The sequence below is a fragment of the Cynoglossus semilaevis genome, chromosome 11 (assembly GCF_000523025.1).
Source record: "Cynoglossus semilaevis isolate Cse_v1.0 chromosome 11, Cse_v1.0, whole genome shotgun sequence".
Classification (NCBI taxonomy): Eukaryota; Metazoa; Chordata; class Actinopteri; order Pleuronectiformes; family Cynoglossidae; genus Cynoglossus; species Cynoglossus semilaevis.
This window is the reverse complement of record NC_024317.1, coordinates 15,551,232-15,566,355: the sequence shown is the minus strand read 5'-3', so window position 1 is coordinate 15,566,355 and position 15,124 is coordinate 15,551,232. Positions and strand designations below refer to the sequence as shown.

Below are 15,124 nucleotides of genomic sequence, written 5' to 3'. Positions count from 1 at the left end.
ATGTTATGCCAGTAACTGTGACAAATCACAATAATTGTGATGCCAAATGGATTGTGAAGAGATGGGGTCATGGACCAATCCACTGGTGGTTCAAACCAGGTCAGATACGTCAGAGGGTGGAGCTAACTCCAATTCTCCAGTTCATCATAGGTGCTCATACAGAGACAGAAAAACCATTCACACTCTTTGCTATGGAGTTCAATCATCCAGTTTAACTAATCTTCCCGAAGGACTTGATTCACATCTGTCTTCAATTTAGAGTGAGTAATTAATGTTTTTGGACTGAGAGAAAGACTACAAGTTACCACAAGGGTTTGAACCAGTGACAGCCTTGTTGTATGGCAACTGCATTAACCACCCAAACACTGTGTTGTCCTGACAAAAAGCTCTGTATGAACTACAGAACTGGGGAAATGGCCAGTGTGAGAAGACAGGAAATGTTTAAAGAAAAAAACCCCACACATTTGTATTTTTTAAAAGGATGGAAATACTTTACTTTTTGATACTTAGTGCGCATGCAAAAGCAGAAAAATTTTTTTGAACCATGCGGGCTAATACATTTAGTAAAGGTAGAGTAGTAAAGTAAAAGATGTACTGAATATTATGACTATGTCGATTACTATTATTCTAATTATTACTAGTGAAACTGGATTTTCTGACAACTTTATTGACAAATCTTTTCATTTTCAATCCAACACATTCACATGATGATACACACACCCGCATCAAACACGACAACAACAACAACAATTAAGTCTAAAGATATTACTGTTTTGGACAAGATTATAGCAATTACTGCAAACTCATTATTGTCACAATAGAAGCGCAGCCTTTTTTTACACTGTACACAGTCAAACACATTCAATGATCTCACGTCACGGCATCAAAAATGGAATATCAGTGCAAAACAAACTCCTCGCCATGACGTTTCCATCCAAACAATTTCACACATTAGAATTAAGATGTCAGCGGTATGGAAAGATAAAACAGAAGCAAGGCTGCTAAAAAAAAAACATCATCGCTGTTTAAAAGACATGCTTCACCTCAACTGTCACCTTTTCCTACATAGAGTCACCGAACAGCAGGTCAGTAAAATCATCGGTCGGTTATCGCACAATCTGGATTCAATGATACTTTGGAGTATATGTCTGCAAGTCTTTGTGAAATGAGAAAGGATGCTGCTCAGGCCCGGTGCCTTTACATCTGGTGAATGTGCAGAAAACTTGACAGGACAGTTTCTCTCCGGTCTGTGATCAGCGGAGGCCGCGGCGTCAGTCGACGACGTGGAGCGCCTTCATTGCTGACGTAGTGGTTTGGTTCACAAACGAGGACTTGATCATCCCTTGCTGCAGGACAAACAATTAAATATTTACCAGCGTTCCGCCTCAGCAATTATGACAAACTGTCAGAGATACAACAACAATTCGCAGGAACAAAAACCCGCCACCTGACTGTTGGAGTTCAGATTACATAAGGCTCCGTGCTGATGTGGAGCTATACATGAATCTGCTTCACCAAACCTAATCCTCTCAACCTTATCCCTTTGTTTCTCACAAATACCAGAGAGAGGTGTGCGCCTAGAGGCGGGCGACAGACAAAGAGGACACACCCAAACCCTGAGAGGCCGTGGCACCGCTGGTTAGGCTGTAACTCACCTTCTTCAGAGAGCTCTGTAAGTCTTTCTCTGACCACAGGTTGTAGAGCAGCATGGACGCAGCTTTGCTGGACTTGGGGAAATAACTGCAAAAAGAAAAAAAAAGAGGAAAATTGATGAATTGGACCACGTTCTCCCAGGAGTCATCAGTATTCCCCTATCTCATGTCATGGATTAATCCTCTGAGTGTTCATGCAGGTACTTACTGTAGTCAGGTCTCACTGTCTGTCTGCACACATCCAGACTTACTTGTTTTGGCTGAGCTCTCTCAGCGAGTTGATCAGGGCTCCGTTCAGCAGCCGTTTGCCCATCTCAGGCTCCTTCATGAACAGACAGTTGGCGGTTTGACAGGCCATGGACAGGGTGTCGTCAGACTCATTCCCGCCCTTGGTTCCAGTGCTGATGATACCCACCAGCTCAGGCAGGGCTTTACGAGCTTAGGTAACAAAGACAAACAAAAGCACAAGTTCACACTGGTGGAGCCGAAACAACAGATTACAGAGTAATTATTAACAACGCTGACACTGGGGTTGATTACAGCTCACCATCACTGCCTCACACACTCAAAGCCCGCACCCCCCAGGTCGAAGCTCAGCCCCCAAATTACTACAAAAAGGAAAGTCTGGCTCTTATTTTTCTGTGTGCCTGCAGTAAACACACTCCACAGCAGAGTAGCTTTGAGCTCTGAGGGTGTGAGAGTGACAGTCAATCATTGTATGACATAAGTGACTGATTGTATTTATGCAGAATGCGGTGAAATTAAGAACTGATTTATGAAATGTGTTTAAAAATAAGATTAAGGCTGCAAAAGAATGCATACAAAATGGCATACACAAAACAAGGTCTTCAGATCAGGATCAGTCCTGTTAAATGCACTTGATACATTTGAAAAATAATCACAAACTAAAGCCTTCATAAGATGCCCTGGAAAATCTGACCTAGAACACCAGCACCATGAGCAACAAAATGATTGTTTTGTTTTTTTTGGACTGTTGTTTCTGTGCAGATTCTGTCTGTTTCCTGTTTTGTTTTCTGTTGTTTTCATCGCTTCTTACCAAGGGCATTGTGAAGGTTTGGGTTCTTGGCTAGATTCCCCACCAAAGCCAGAGTGTTCTTCTGCAGGTTGACTTTGTTGGACTTCATTAGAGGAGTGAGAACCTGCAGGCCATTCAGCTTCTGCACAATGATTTGACTCATGACTCTGGAAACCTATGAAAACAGAGATCTAGGTCAGTGTGCTAAGAGCTCCGGCCTGGAGTGTACCAGCTGAGCTTTTGATACTCACAATGCCTTCATGTGCAGTCAGGTTTTGCAGAACTCCACAGCAGGTTTCCCGTGTGTCCTCCCGCTCACTGGAGCCCAGCAAATCTAAGTAACTCTGCAGGGTTTTGGAGTGGAAGAGCCAGCCGGCCCCAGTGGGCTGAGGGTCCTCCACCACTGGGAAGTCAAACTGATACTGGGCCAAGAGATACACAGGATCATGGGTACAACTCCAACCTGTCTGTGTCTAAGATCATGCACACATAAAAAGCTATTTTATTCTGATTTTACATAAAATAGGACTGGCACTGTAATGCATCATTTCAGATAATTATTGAGCGATGCACACACTCCAGCCCAGTAGGTGGTGGTAATGAACTAAAAAGTTTTTTCTGCAGGCAGCAAGAAACAGCTATAACAGTCCTAGAGAAAACACCAGAGCTAACGTTAGCCACAACAGTCCTGGTTCTTTATTGCATCCTAATCTTTATTTTAAAATAGATACAAAGTTAGAGGTAGAATGAATTTTCACTGTAAGATTTAAATTATTTTCTCTACCAAGAATTACTCCTAGAAAATCAAGCCGAGGAAACAGTCAAGATAAAACCTGACACCTGGCTGCAGTGTGTGTGAGATAGAACTCTCTTTAAGTTTACTGCCTTTCACGCCCATGTGATTAAGTGTTGGAACACTTCTTTAAAACATTTTGCCTCAAGCAACTGTCTTTTTTTAAAAACTTTTTTAACAACAACTACAGAAATAAGGAAACATGAGCTCTAGCAGGGCAATCTGTTTGTAAGTTGTAATCCTAATAAAACTACAGGTATGTAGAAAATTGAGCCATATATTACATTAAAGGAGCACCTTTTTTTAAGTGAGCTCCTCAGTTTATTACCTCCTTCAACTGCTGCTCGCCAAATATATACTGTAAAGTACGTATTAAAATTGATTATATCTTGTAGCTATTATGTTCTCCAATATAATGGGTGTGGTTCTGAGTGTGTTCAGTGCAGCTTGTATAAAAACATATTCTAAAACACGCTGAGGGTGTGGCTCAGGCATGGTGCATGACTGACTGTCACCATCATCGTTATCACCTTCATCTTCATTATCACTCACCTCTTTCTCTGATGACTTGGCTTGTGGGCTGAAGCAGTTGATTGGCCCATTGTCACCCTGACTGTTGGTCCTGTTCAACGGCTTGGCCAAAGCTGTGATTCTGCTGAACAGCGCCGGGGCCTCGGCCTCCAACTGGAATGTCAGGTTGTGCAGAACACACACGCAGTTTTCTAAAGACTATAAAGAATAAAATAAAATAAAAAAAAGAATAAAAATATGACAAATGTGTTTGAAAGCAGCACGTTATCACACTGTGCACAAAAGGAACAAAGAATCCCAACAATCAACTCGACTGTACAAATGAAGGTAAGTTGTATCTCACCACATGTATTAGTGTTTTAATGTGTAGTAGTAACAGCTCTAGATTTTTCAACAGAATTCTAAATGATTAATAATAAAAACATTTTTGGTAATTGTGTTTTGATTATTACTAGTACAAATACTACTTATCATTATATATGTTTTAATTATATATTTTTATTTATATATATATATATAGTACTATCATCAGGGCTGAACACTGAATTAATAAATAATCATTTCATATGTCATTAGTACGAGCCACTGTTGTAACTGCAACTGCCACCAATGAAACATAGTTATTCTCAAAACAAAGTGATGTAAACTAGTGTTTCCTAAAGTGACATTCACTGCTCAAAGGTTACAGGAACACAAAGGCGTGGGTTGGGAGAGTACATAGTACTGTTTATAGCCCTACTGTAAAGTGTGGCAGTAGTCCCTCTGTTCAGTCTGGTAGTTTTACTGTGCGATGTGCACCTTTATTAGATGATTTACGACCCACTGTGTGTGTCACGTGAAAACCACAGCCTTTTTCCTCTACGCGTCCCAAAATATATTTACGGTATATTACTGTAACATATGTACATAGACAACTACTGTGCTGAAAAAACACGAGAGTCAATCTATTTAGAACAAATTTAACATAAAAAATGAGAATAGGTTTTTTTTTTACCTTATCATCAGGGTTTCCTGTTTCCACACAGTCCTGAACATATTTGACCATGGAGTCGACCAAACCTTGGCTCTTCCTCATCGTCTGTCTGTTGTGCTGTTTGGCACTGCTGAGGTTTCTGTGATGAAAAAATAACAACAAATATATATTTATTATCTATGTATATTGAACATATATTTAATATATATAACATTGTTAAGAACAGGTCACATGACCTACTGTATCTACTCAGTGCACCGTAGGTTTACAGGGTTCCACCTGAAGAAGTAGTTACAGGTAATGACACTGTAATAAAACCTGTGACATACAGTAGGTGAACAAGTGTTGCATCAAACAACGCAGGCTACGTGTGACGATGTGTGAGATAAGAGAAACGCCGCTACCTGTTACTGCGGCGTGTGGCCTGATGTTCACATAAAAGACGCAGTACAAGTTCTTGGATATTAAAATGTTACAAGCAGAGGCCCGTGGACTCCTGGGGGGCATTTCTTGACACACTGTAAATCTAACAGAGGCAGAGACCGTGTTTTAAATTGAAGTTAAGGACCGTCATGACACGCGTCTCTAATGACCAGAACCCTTAGGGCGGGACGGACAAATTAAGTATCTCACTGCAACAAGATTCCAGTGAGAGTGTATGTATAATAATATCAACTGTGTCAGACAGGTTTGTCAGTTTGACTGCTGTGATGGTGTTGTTCTAAAGGTTTGTCTTGGGCGGTGGGGGTAAGAAGATTCTAGTTGACTCAACTTTTTGATTTGTTTTATTTGAATATATATACCTTTGTATAATCTAATTAGCTTAGCACAAAAAGTTAAACAACAAGCTTTGTTAGTACTGCACCAGATCCAGTGTTACAGAATGTACCTTAGTGGGCCCCCGCCCCATCTCTTGTTCAGTTGTGCCCTCTGTATGATTGTTAAATAAATGATTGGTGGCAGGGAAAACATATAAATACATGGAAATAATATTCTTATAAATATGTAGGACACATAAAGATATATACAGATCAACTTGCAGGAATTGAAAAGGTGATTTACAGGAAAAAAAGGAAAACATTTAAATAAACTAAATATATTTGTGACAATAAATAATTAAAAGCTCAATGTTTAAAACAAAAAAATATTTTGAAACAAGGTTCTTTAATTTTTTTTTGCTCCAAAAAAATAAAAGAATTTTAAGATTAATTTTAAGAGCTAGAATGAACTGATGACGGAAACAAAAATGTTAATTCTAAGATATTTTGTCTAAGAATATAATCTATTTTTATTCCACAAATAATGATTTGATTCAATTTAATCAACATGTGCCCTGTTTTAGAAGTAGTATTTGGACTTTGGAACTAAAAGAAATACAATCTATACTGGATGTGAAATATATATTAAAGCTCAGTGACCTCTGGTCATAAAGTAGTAGGAGACAGCACTTAGTTGGAAATCAGCAGATGTGCGGAAGAGACTTTGGACTTTCTTTGGTGGAGGAAGATAAATGTAACAGTAGTGAATGACCCCCTGACCTCTGGTTGGTTGGCGGTAATGAGAACTTTATTCTGATTGGAGTTCAGAAGTTCTGAGTTAGAGGGTACCTCAGGAATCCTGTGGCGTGGTAGAAGACCTCAGGGTCCCTGCTGTCACCTTTGGTGCTGGTTGATTCTGCTGTGTATGGGAGGACCACGCGCTCCATCAGGACAGGAAGAGCCGTCTTCAGCAGGTCTGGCTTCAGGGAGTCTGCAGAGGACAGGTTCCACAGGAGACCTGGGGGAGGTAGAGAAAAATAGTATATTCAGTAACAAAACATCAACTGTCACGTCAGTAAATTGATGCATATTCATTCGGTTCATTAGGTACTCTATGATTTCACTCAGTGTTTCTCAAACCTTTCCTCCATCACCCCTGTGTACATTCACAGCTTTGGCCTCAAATCTCCACTGAATTCACTTCACAACAAATTATTACAGACATCATTAATGCTCTGACAATGATAATGGAAATATTTAAATGTAACTCTTTTGCCCTGTTGGCCCCTACTGCAATGGCTTATGCCCCCCTCTGGGCCCTGCCCCCTACTTTGGAAACTACTACAATTCCATCCAAGACAAAAGATCTTAATGATAAAAATAAGTGTCTCCATATTCTACAATTTATTCTATTTTTATTTATTTATTTATTGCTTTTGGTGGCTTTTGATGCATGACAGTTCCACATAATCCACAAACATACAATATATTTAGTATTAAAGATATCTTTAAACTAACTGCTTTTGTGCAGATGTATTTTCGTCACTGTGACTCTAGTCTAAAAGCAGAGCCAGAACTTCCACTGGTTCTGGGTGAGTCTCAGCAGATCTGTACCTGTCAGCTGTTTCTGGATCTCCACAGAGTTGTTGTGTTGGAGCAGCGCCACCACCTCTGCGATGCCACCGCTGCGATGAATGGCCTCCTTGTTGCTGTCGCTTTTAAAGGAAAGGTTGCGTAGAGCGGCAGAAGCCGTCTGGCTCACCAGGGTGTTGGGGCTGCGCAGCAGAGACACCAGAGGAGGGATTCCTTTGAGCTTCAACACCTGTCAGTGAGACAAGGATCAGCACGGCTGGAAACAGTCATTAGAACCAAGTCTGCCACAGAGCCGTGTTGAAACCTGCTGCTACTGTGATTCTTCACCGTTGGACTTGGACACCTTTGAAATGAATCATTTTGAATAGTGACAAGTACCTGACACATCGTCTGCAAATGCTTTTGGTTTGGTTTAAAAGTGATACTTTCCCCATCAGTATTTGGATTACAGTATTTCATGGAGAACAAGACTGCGTCCTGCCACTTGTGTTACAAACTGCATATATAACTACAAGTATACCCCAAAATAATCATCTGTGCCTTGTTGTTACTTTAATTCCAACTAATAATTATCCAAAAAAACCAAAACAATTATTACTATATTAAATTAAAGTCCAACTGCCACCTTAAAGAACCTCCAATACATGTGCTGACCAACTGGTGACCAGTCAAACCCAGTTGTGCCTAAAAACGGTTGATTCTGATTACTGGCCGGTGCATGATATCGGACATTGAACCCATTAGCCTGTTATGTGGATATATTTAGCCGAGGTTCGTTAGGTTAAGGTTAATCGTTCATTGTTGGATTAAGATTCAGAAGACTTTATTTACACATCTGAAGCAGGAGATTTATATCTAGCTTTAAATTCGGATTTATGTTTGTTCTTTTCCTCTTCACGATTCTTTTTTTTTTTTACCAGATGCGACTAATTCTGAAATCATCATCAGTATACAGTATAAAGTACTGTCTTCCACATAATTCTGAAAGGCGTTTCAAAATATCTAAAAGTTCAGGTCGACAGAGTTACTGTGGGAGTAGCCCTGGTGTCATGTGTGTGCAGGTCAGAACAGGTCAAGTTGCCCCAGGGTCTCTGGAGCAGGTCCATCTGGCTTTAGAGAGAAAGGGTAAAGGTTTGTTTTTTTTGTTTTTTTAAAGTGCACAAACACAGGGATATTTCTCATTCTTGTTCAGGTGGGTGTGGGATTTCTTTCAGACAGAGAAACTAAATATTTTAAATAACTACAAAAAAAAAAAAAAAAAAAAACTTGGGTGTGGACATTTTCCTTTAACTTCAGATGGTAAATGAACGGCAGGGTCTTCATAGTTTTACAGTATACAGCTGTGACCCACAAATGGTGGCCTGCGGTCCACATCAAGCCTGTGAGCTGCCTATTTATTGACCGCGAAGTAAGGGTCAGCAAATGTGTCAGCAAGTGTTCTGTCATGAAAACAATGAGCTATCAGAACACGTGTCCATCAATCTTTGGTTCTCTGCAGTTTGTTTTGTTTTATTCAAGTATTTCTGTCCATTTAAGTCCAAACGGGAATGTGATTTGATTAAATTTGAGTTTTAAATAAAAAGGATTTTTTTTCAAATATATGTGTGTTGTGGTTTGACCTTTGTGCCTTTTACAATTCTTATCTGAATACTCCAGATATATTGCAGAATCAAGTATTCAGAAGCAGTAGAATATAAAGAATACATATAAATAGTCACCAGGAAAATATTAAGAAAAATTAAAAAGTGGTTAATTCATTTTATCAAATTATTTCAAGAAATATATTTAAGATTTATTATTGTTATTATAAAGAGCTGTGTTTTATCAGGAATTTTGATCATTTAATTCTGTCTTGATATTGTGCAGACTGTGTTTATATTTCTATTTTTACTTCTATATAAAAATTACATACTTTAATCTAGTTTATGATAAAACACAGTAACAGTTTTTTCCTCATTATTCATCCTGACAGTTTTGACAAAACATATTTCACAATTTTGGACTATCTGAGTCTGACTGTTGTTGATAAGTCACTGACAGTCTGTGCTGCCTGTTTGGCACCTATATGATCCTTCACCTTTGACCCTGTCGTCATTAGTCAAATCTGAATGTCAGATCACGTTTCAGAAGTTATGTGCTTTAAACAGACAGCCCATTATTCACCTCCTCTTTGGCATTGTTGTCAATGAAGGTGTTGTGCTGGATGTAAGATGCCCCGCAGTGCTGATAAACTTCATTACTGTTGGAGAGAAACTCCACGGCTTCCTTTATACTGATATCTGCCACTTCGTTCTTCTCATATGATCTAAGAGGGAAAAGACAATCAAACGTGTTTGTTTCAGTCACATTGCCGATAGCAATAATAATAATAATCAGGAAAACCATCTGGTTGCTCACCTGGAAATGACCTTGCATTTGGGAACGCCGTCAGTGACCGTAGGCTTGGAAAGCGTTTTGGACAAATCCATTTTGATGGTTTTTATGTGGTTGGTTTTCGTGGGACTGATGTGGCCGTTCTGAGGAGGAACGCTGTGACCTGGAGAGGAGGTTATGAACATGTTGCTCTGCCTCTCCGTCCGGTAGGTGCCTCTGTTGGAGAGGAATCTCTGCATCGGAACGGAGGGCCGTGCCGGCACCGAGCGCTGGCGGAGCAGATCTGGCTCGCTGCGGCTGGTGTTGGCGTGGCCCTTAGGCATGGTGCCGACGGGGCCGTAACACCTCTCGTAGTGTAAAGAGGCAGCTGCGAGATTCCTCTTCACTGTGGAGTCCTTGGAGTTTTTGACTTGCTGCTTCAGGCTTTTGTCAAGGCCGAGCTGCAGAGAGAACATTAGTTTTTAATGGAAGAAAACATTCTCAGATGGCGGCGGCCGGAAGAGAAGCCAAAGAGATGAAGAAACTTGAGCTGAGGTCGTTAATAACGAATCAAGTTGTGAAAGATTTGAGGTGTTTGACGTTTGACGTCTGTTATATAACAGCCTGGCTGCAGCCTGGGGTGAGGCTGGTAATCAGATGTCTGTGTATGTCTGAAGAATGTCAAAGGATTATAGGAGGAGAGTCAACTGAAGACAAACAACCAGCGTAAGGCCCGTGCTGTATAAAGTACTACAGGGTTTCTAAAATGGATGGTTGGGACCCTAAAATGGGACACAGGGACACATGTCGTAATGCAGGACTAGATCATATAGTCTGTACTAGTTTTAATCAGTTCTAGGTTTTTCCCACACCTACTTCCTCTGCCTCTCCTTAAAACGTAGAGGGAAAAGATGGAGCTCTGTCCACGGCGAGTTACTGTTGTAGTCCAGTTATGTGCTGACTGGACAGAAATGATGTCAGAGTGTATTTAATAGAATGTAACTGTGGGAAGTTCTGTCCACTCTTGGGGTCTTCAGTGTTTATTAAAACTGTGGACCGCAAATTAGGTAGAGACCCACTTTTCTATGATTGATACCAAACTGTTTTATATTCCACAGGTCATACTGTCATAAATATTAAAACCCAATGTTTCTGTATACACTGCTAAACTATTCAAATATTCAAACCCACTGTAAAAATGGTTCAAATGGCAATTGTTCCACTGTGTCAAAACACTAATTAATAAACGCCTTCAGTGGTAGAGGTGTTGAGACTTAGACATAAACGCTTCAAAGGATGGTCATGAATTCAAGACAAATTTATGACGTCAGTGAACTGAGGCCTAAAACACTGAGTACAGAGAGCTGGTGCCAACACTATGGCAGGTACTTTTTTCAACGTCAGCTCAATTGTTCTCCAAACCAGGAGTTAGTAAAATGCACTCGACACAACACAGAGATTTAGCCACTCTCTCCACACCTTCTGACTGTTTTCTAATCCAGTTTGCTAATGATGTAAATCACTTAGCCAAGAAATGAAAAAGGAAGAAGCAGCTGCCAAACTCATGTTGACTGTGATTTCCCTCAGAGTTCGGCAGGAATCAAACACCCTTTGTGTCTGTTCCTGTTCGGTCTCTTTTGTTGAACCACCACAGTAGCGAGGTGTAAAGCCCTGAAGGATGAAAATGTCCTCAGCTTGTGTCTTTACAAAACAGGATCGAGGTGAAGACAACTTTTGCTTTGTTTCTTTTTTTGTGGTTACAGAATAATGAATTGTTGTGTCATGTGTGGTGTCCTCATTTTCCTGGGAAAGTTTGTCCTGGGAGTCATGGTCACAACATGGTAAAGTAATGATACGGATTGTTTGACAACAGCATAAATATAGTTTAAGCTGCAGGATTTAGCTGTTATTGAGGGTTCTTCGTCTCACTCGTCCTGTCCAAGCATGTCACAAAGGACGTGGTATCAATTATCTCTTCAACAACAGCACGGCTGTTTCACTTTATTACTGTGTAACCAATGAAAAACCAGGTTGATATGATAAGAGTGGGACCACAGGTTAACACAACAGCACAGGTTTATAGACCAACCATCAATACACGACAATATATACACATTCTATCTGTTCTTCTATCAATCTTTTCTATACATATATGTAAATATATATACAGTAGATATATGTAAATATCCATCCATCCATCCATTTCCATCCGCTTATCCATTAGCGGGTCGCGGGGGCAGCAGTCTCCACCCAAATCACACTGCACCGTACCGACACCCCTGAACCTTCCTGTGGGTGGTGAGTCCACTGGAAGGTACCCCCGCCCTAACAGGGATTCGAACTTGCCCAGGAGGTGAACCCTGGGGTTCCACACCAATGACAGACATTGCCTCTGGGCCAAAGCGCCACTATATGTAAATATATATGTGTAAATGTATATATGTATATATATTTACATATGTACATATATACATATGTAAATATATTTACATATATACATTCTTATTTATTCTATATTGCTTATCTGTACTTTTTATACTCCGTTCTCATACATCCATCTGTCCATTTTACCAGTACAGTTTATACTGCTTATCTATACATTGAATACATATCGTTTTGCAGTTTATTATCGCTCAATATGTCAAAACATCATTGTTTTTTATTTTCTCTGTATGTAATGCTGCTGCTACACTGTAACTCCCCAGCCTGAGACCAATCTTGCTTTTGCTATTTCCTTGAGTATAACTGATAAACATGGTAAATGTACACGTGGTTCATTGTAGCTACGGTACAGATGTCTTATCAGTTTCACATATTTGATGGGATCAGTGACACTCAGCCTTTTGATGTCACCCAGAATGAATGAGAATTGAAGATATAAGCCATAATGCAGCGTCAGTTGATAGCGTTAGGACAGTCAATTCAGTCTTACCGTTTTGGAGAAGCCATTGGAGATGAAAACACTTCCGTTGGACATGGTGGACTGAGACTTCGAAGGCTCGTCAAACACAGAATCGTTGACAAAACCTGAAAAAAACAAAAAAATAAAAACAAACAGGTGTGAGAGTTATCAGCTGTTATCATAGACACTGTGGCGCTCGCACGCAAGATCTGAGACTCAGAGCGTGGTTAAAGACCAACAGTGAACACCATTGTAATGTATATGTATATATATAATTACATTAGAGATCTGTCTGTTCAAGGAACAGGAGTGCAGCATGAACCTGCTGCAGTAATCAGATTTAAGACATTTTCTCCATAGTTTTAGGATTTTAGGTTTCTGACATGCTAATTTACATCATCTGTTCCTGTATCTCTGGGGGGAAATGTTGATCTCTTCTTTATATTCTCAGATTTCTGAAATCAGACAGATTTCTGACTGAAACAAAAACAAAATCGCCAAGATGGCTGCTGTGAACCATTCCATAGAGATACTAGTGGATTTCCTACAGTATAACTGGCTGAGGATTCAATCTGATTGGTGAACACAGATCAATATCAGAAACAAATCTGTGCACCACAGTTTGCTTCATTGTCTGTTTAATCTTGTTTAATTAATTTCTGAAATTAATTCGATTAAAAATTGCACATTAAAGCACGGATTTTATTTCACTAAATCAACTGGATCTTTAAATCCCATTAACTCCCAGCATGTTTATTGAGGCTTCAACTTAAGGTCAGCGGCCCGGCTTGTGTTAGACCAGTCTGACTGAGATCAGGACAGTCTACATGAGTCTACAACTGACACAACAGTCAAATGGATTGTGTTCCATAGCAGGGAGTTAGAAGGTCGTCTCATGTGGCCCAAATAGGTTAGAAACTTCACTGCAGAGTTAAAACAGTTAACGTTTAGGTCAAATTTAAGAAATAGTCTGGTTTAAAACAAAAAAACAAAAAAAATCTCCGTCCAGTCTGTGGATCCTGCCCCCGTCTTTGAGATCAGCTGGTACATGGTATTATATGTACTAAAAATGTTAGTGTGTTGATTCTTTAATTAATCAACAGGTAACTAATTCTGGTCTGAAGAAACTGGACCAGACTTGTTGCTGTGTCCCTCTCACCTGTGGGGGACAGAGGACTGGACGGGATCCTGCTGCTGCTGGACGGTCTGGACCTGGTCCTGCGGATGGTCTGCACTTGTTCCAGGACTCGCTGTTGTCCAGACCTGCACTGGTGAAGAGATGGTACAGCCAGGGAGGTGTCGTCAATATTCCCGATGGAAATGACGGTTTTGAGCGGATCCAGACTCATCATCGTCAGCTTTTCTTTTTCCTGCCGACTTCTCCTGTGAGCTGCTGCAGGGAGACTCTGAAGTGCGTGTGTGTGCAGTAAGAGAATCGCACCTTGCCTGTGGACCGTCAGACCACGCCCATTTACAGGATAGACTCCGGTTCTGCACTCACTCACTCATTCCTGTCTTAACCGTGTGCACTTTCTCCAACAATCATATGCACAAGAGTCACCACGGAGGAGCAGGGGAGAGGATGAAGAGGAGGGAGAGGAGGACAATGAGAAGACAAAGTTAGAGAAGGAGGAACAGCCAAACCAAACAGGAAGCCATCAACCGAATGTACAAACAAAACAGAAAGAAAACACTATAAAATACTTTCTTAACGGACTTAACCCATGGGAGCAAACACTAGGGGTCGCACTTTCAAAATTGTAGGACTAAAATCCTTTTTTTGCCGAGTGACCTTTCCCTTACACAGTCATTACTGCTGACATGTCTCCATTAGGTAAATGTCTGTCACGCAAGTGCAAGTATACATTATTATGACGTTTTGTGTTTGTCAGCAGTGAGCATGTAGTGTCTTGTCCTAGCCTGTAGGAGGGGCTAAGTAGACTCTATATCTAAAATCACTTTTTTTCAATTTAAACTGATGAATTGTTTTATTTAACTGTCCAAGCTAGATAGCATGAAGCGTGTTAGCAGTTTAGAACCTAACATGATGTCTTATTTTTAGGCTAGCACAGGCTAACGGTGATGGTTTTAGGAGCATAAGTGACAGATTGGTCTCTTGTGGGTTGCACTGCTGTCAGTTTTACTCTCTGCATTAAATATTTCTTCTATAAAAAAATTCTTACTGCAACAGTAACAAAAAATAGCAAGAAATGTTCAGGAGGAAGAAACCATGAAATCAATGACCTGAAATTGGAGAAACGAGACAGGAACCGTACTGAATGTTCCGACTACAGGTATGAATGATATCTCAATTGTGTTGTCACTGGTGAAAAAAAAAAAATAGAAAAAAGAGCCACACCCAAGGCTGAGGCTGCCAAGACTGCTTACCTGTGTCAGCTTCTAGGTTTCACCTGGCAAATACTGGCTTCTCCTCCCTCATGCTTTGTTTTCCTTCTGCCAAAAAAAAAAAAAAAAAAAAAGAAGTTTGGGTATTGTTTGTCAAAAGCAACAGATTTACTTTATTTAAATAATAA

The 15,124-nt window shown here is 40.2% G+C and overlaps 1 protein-coding gene across 2 annotated transcripts; it reads right to left on the bottom strand.

Annotated features, from left to right (window-relative positions):
- Nucleotides 1–467: 467 nt before the first annotated feature.
- Nucleotides 468–14,171, bottom strand: pkp1b (plakophilin 1b). Of its 2 annotated transcripts, none has more exons than XM_025059957.1 (13): nt 13,750–14,171; nt 12,621–12,715; nt 9,734–10,149; nt 9,500–9,641; nt 7,358–7,565; nt 6,593–6,761; nt 5,007–5,124; nt 4,034–4,210; nt 2,940–3,161; nt 2,710–2,863; nt 1,904–2,090; nt 1,656–1,740; nt 468–1,346 (listed from the first exon to the last, which is right to left on the bottom strand). In XM_025059957.1, the coding sequence occupies exons 1-13, from the start codon at nt 13,940–13,942 to the stop codon at nt 1,272–1,274; spliced, it is 2,241 nt and encodes a 746-aa protein (XP_024915725.1). In that variant the 5' UTR covers nt 13,943–14,171; the 3' UTR covers nt 468–1,271. The 2 variants fall into 2 exon arrangements, with proteins under 2 accessions (XP_024915725.1, XP_008319084.1); XM_008320862.3 differs by having other exon boundaries at nt 2,940–3,110; nt 13,750–14,162.
- Between the last annotated feature and the right edge of the window lie 953 nt (nt 14,172–15,124).

Coding starts and splice junctions, on each gene's coding strand:
- pkp1b (XM_025059957.1), bottom strand. CDS start 13,942: ATGATGAGTCTGGATCCGCTCAAAACCGTCATTTCCATCGGGAATATT. Junction 3,162..4,033: donor CCAAGTCATCAGAGAAAGAG/GTGAGTGATAAT, acceptor GCATGATCTTAG/ACACAGACAGGTTGGAGTTG. Junction 2,864..2,939: donor TGACTGCACATGAAGGCATT/GTGAGTATCAAA, acceptor CTGTTTTCATAG/GTTTCCAGAGTCATGAGTCA.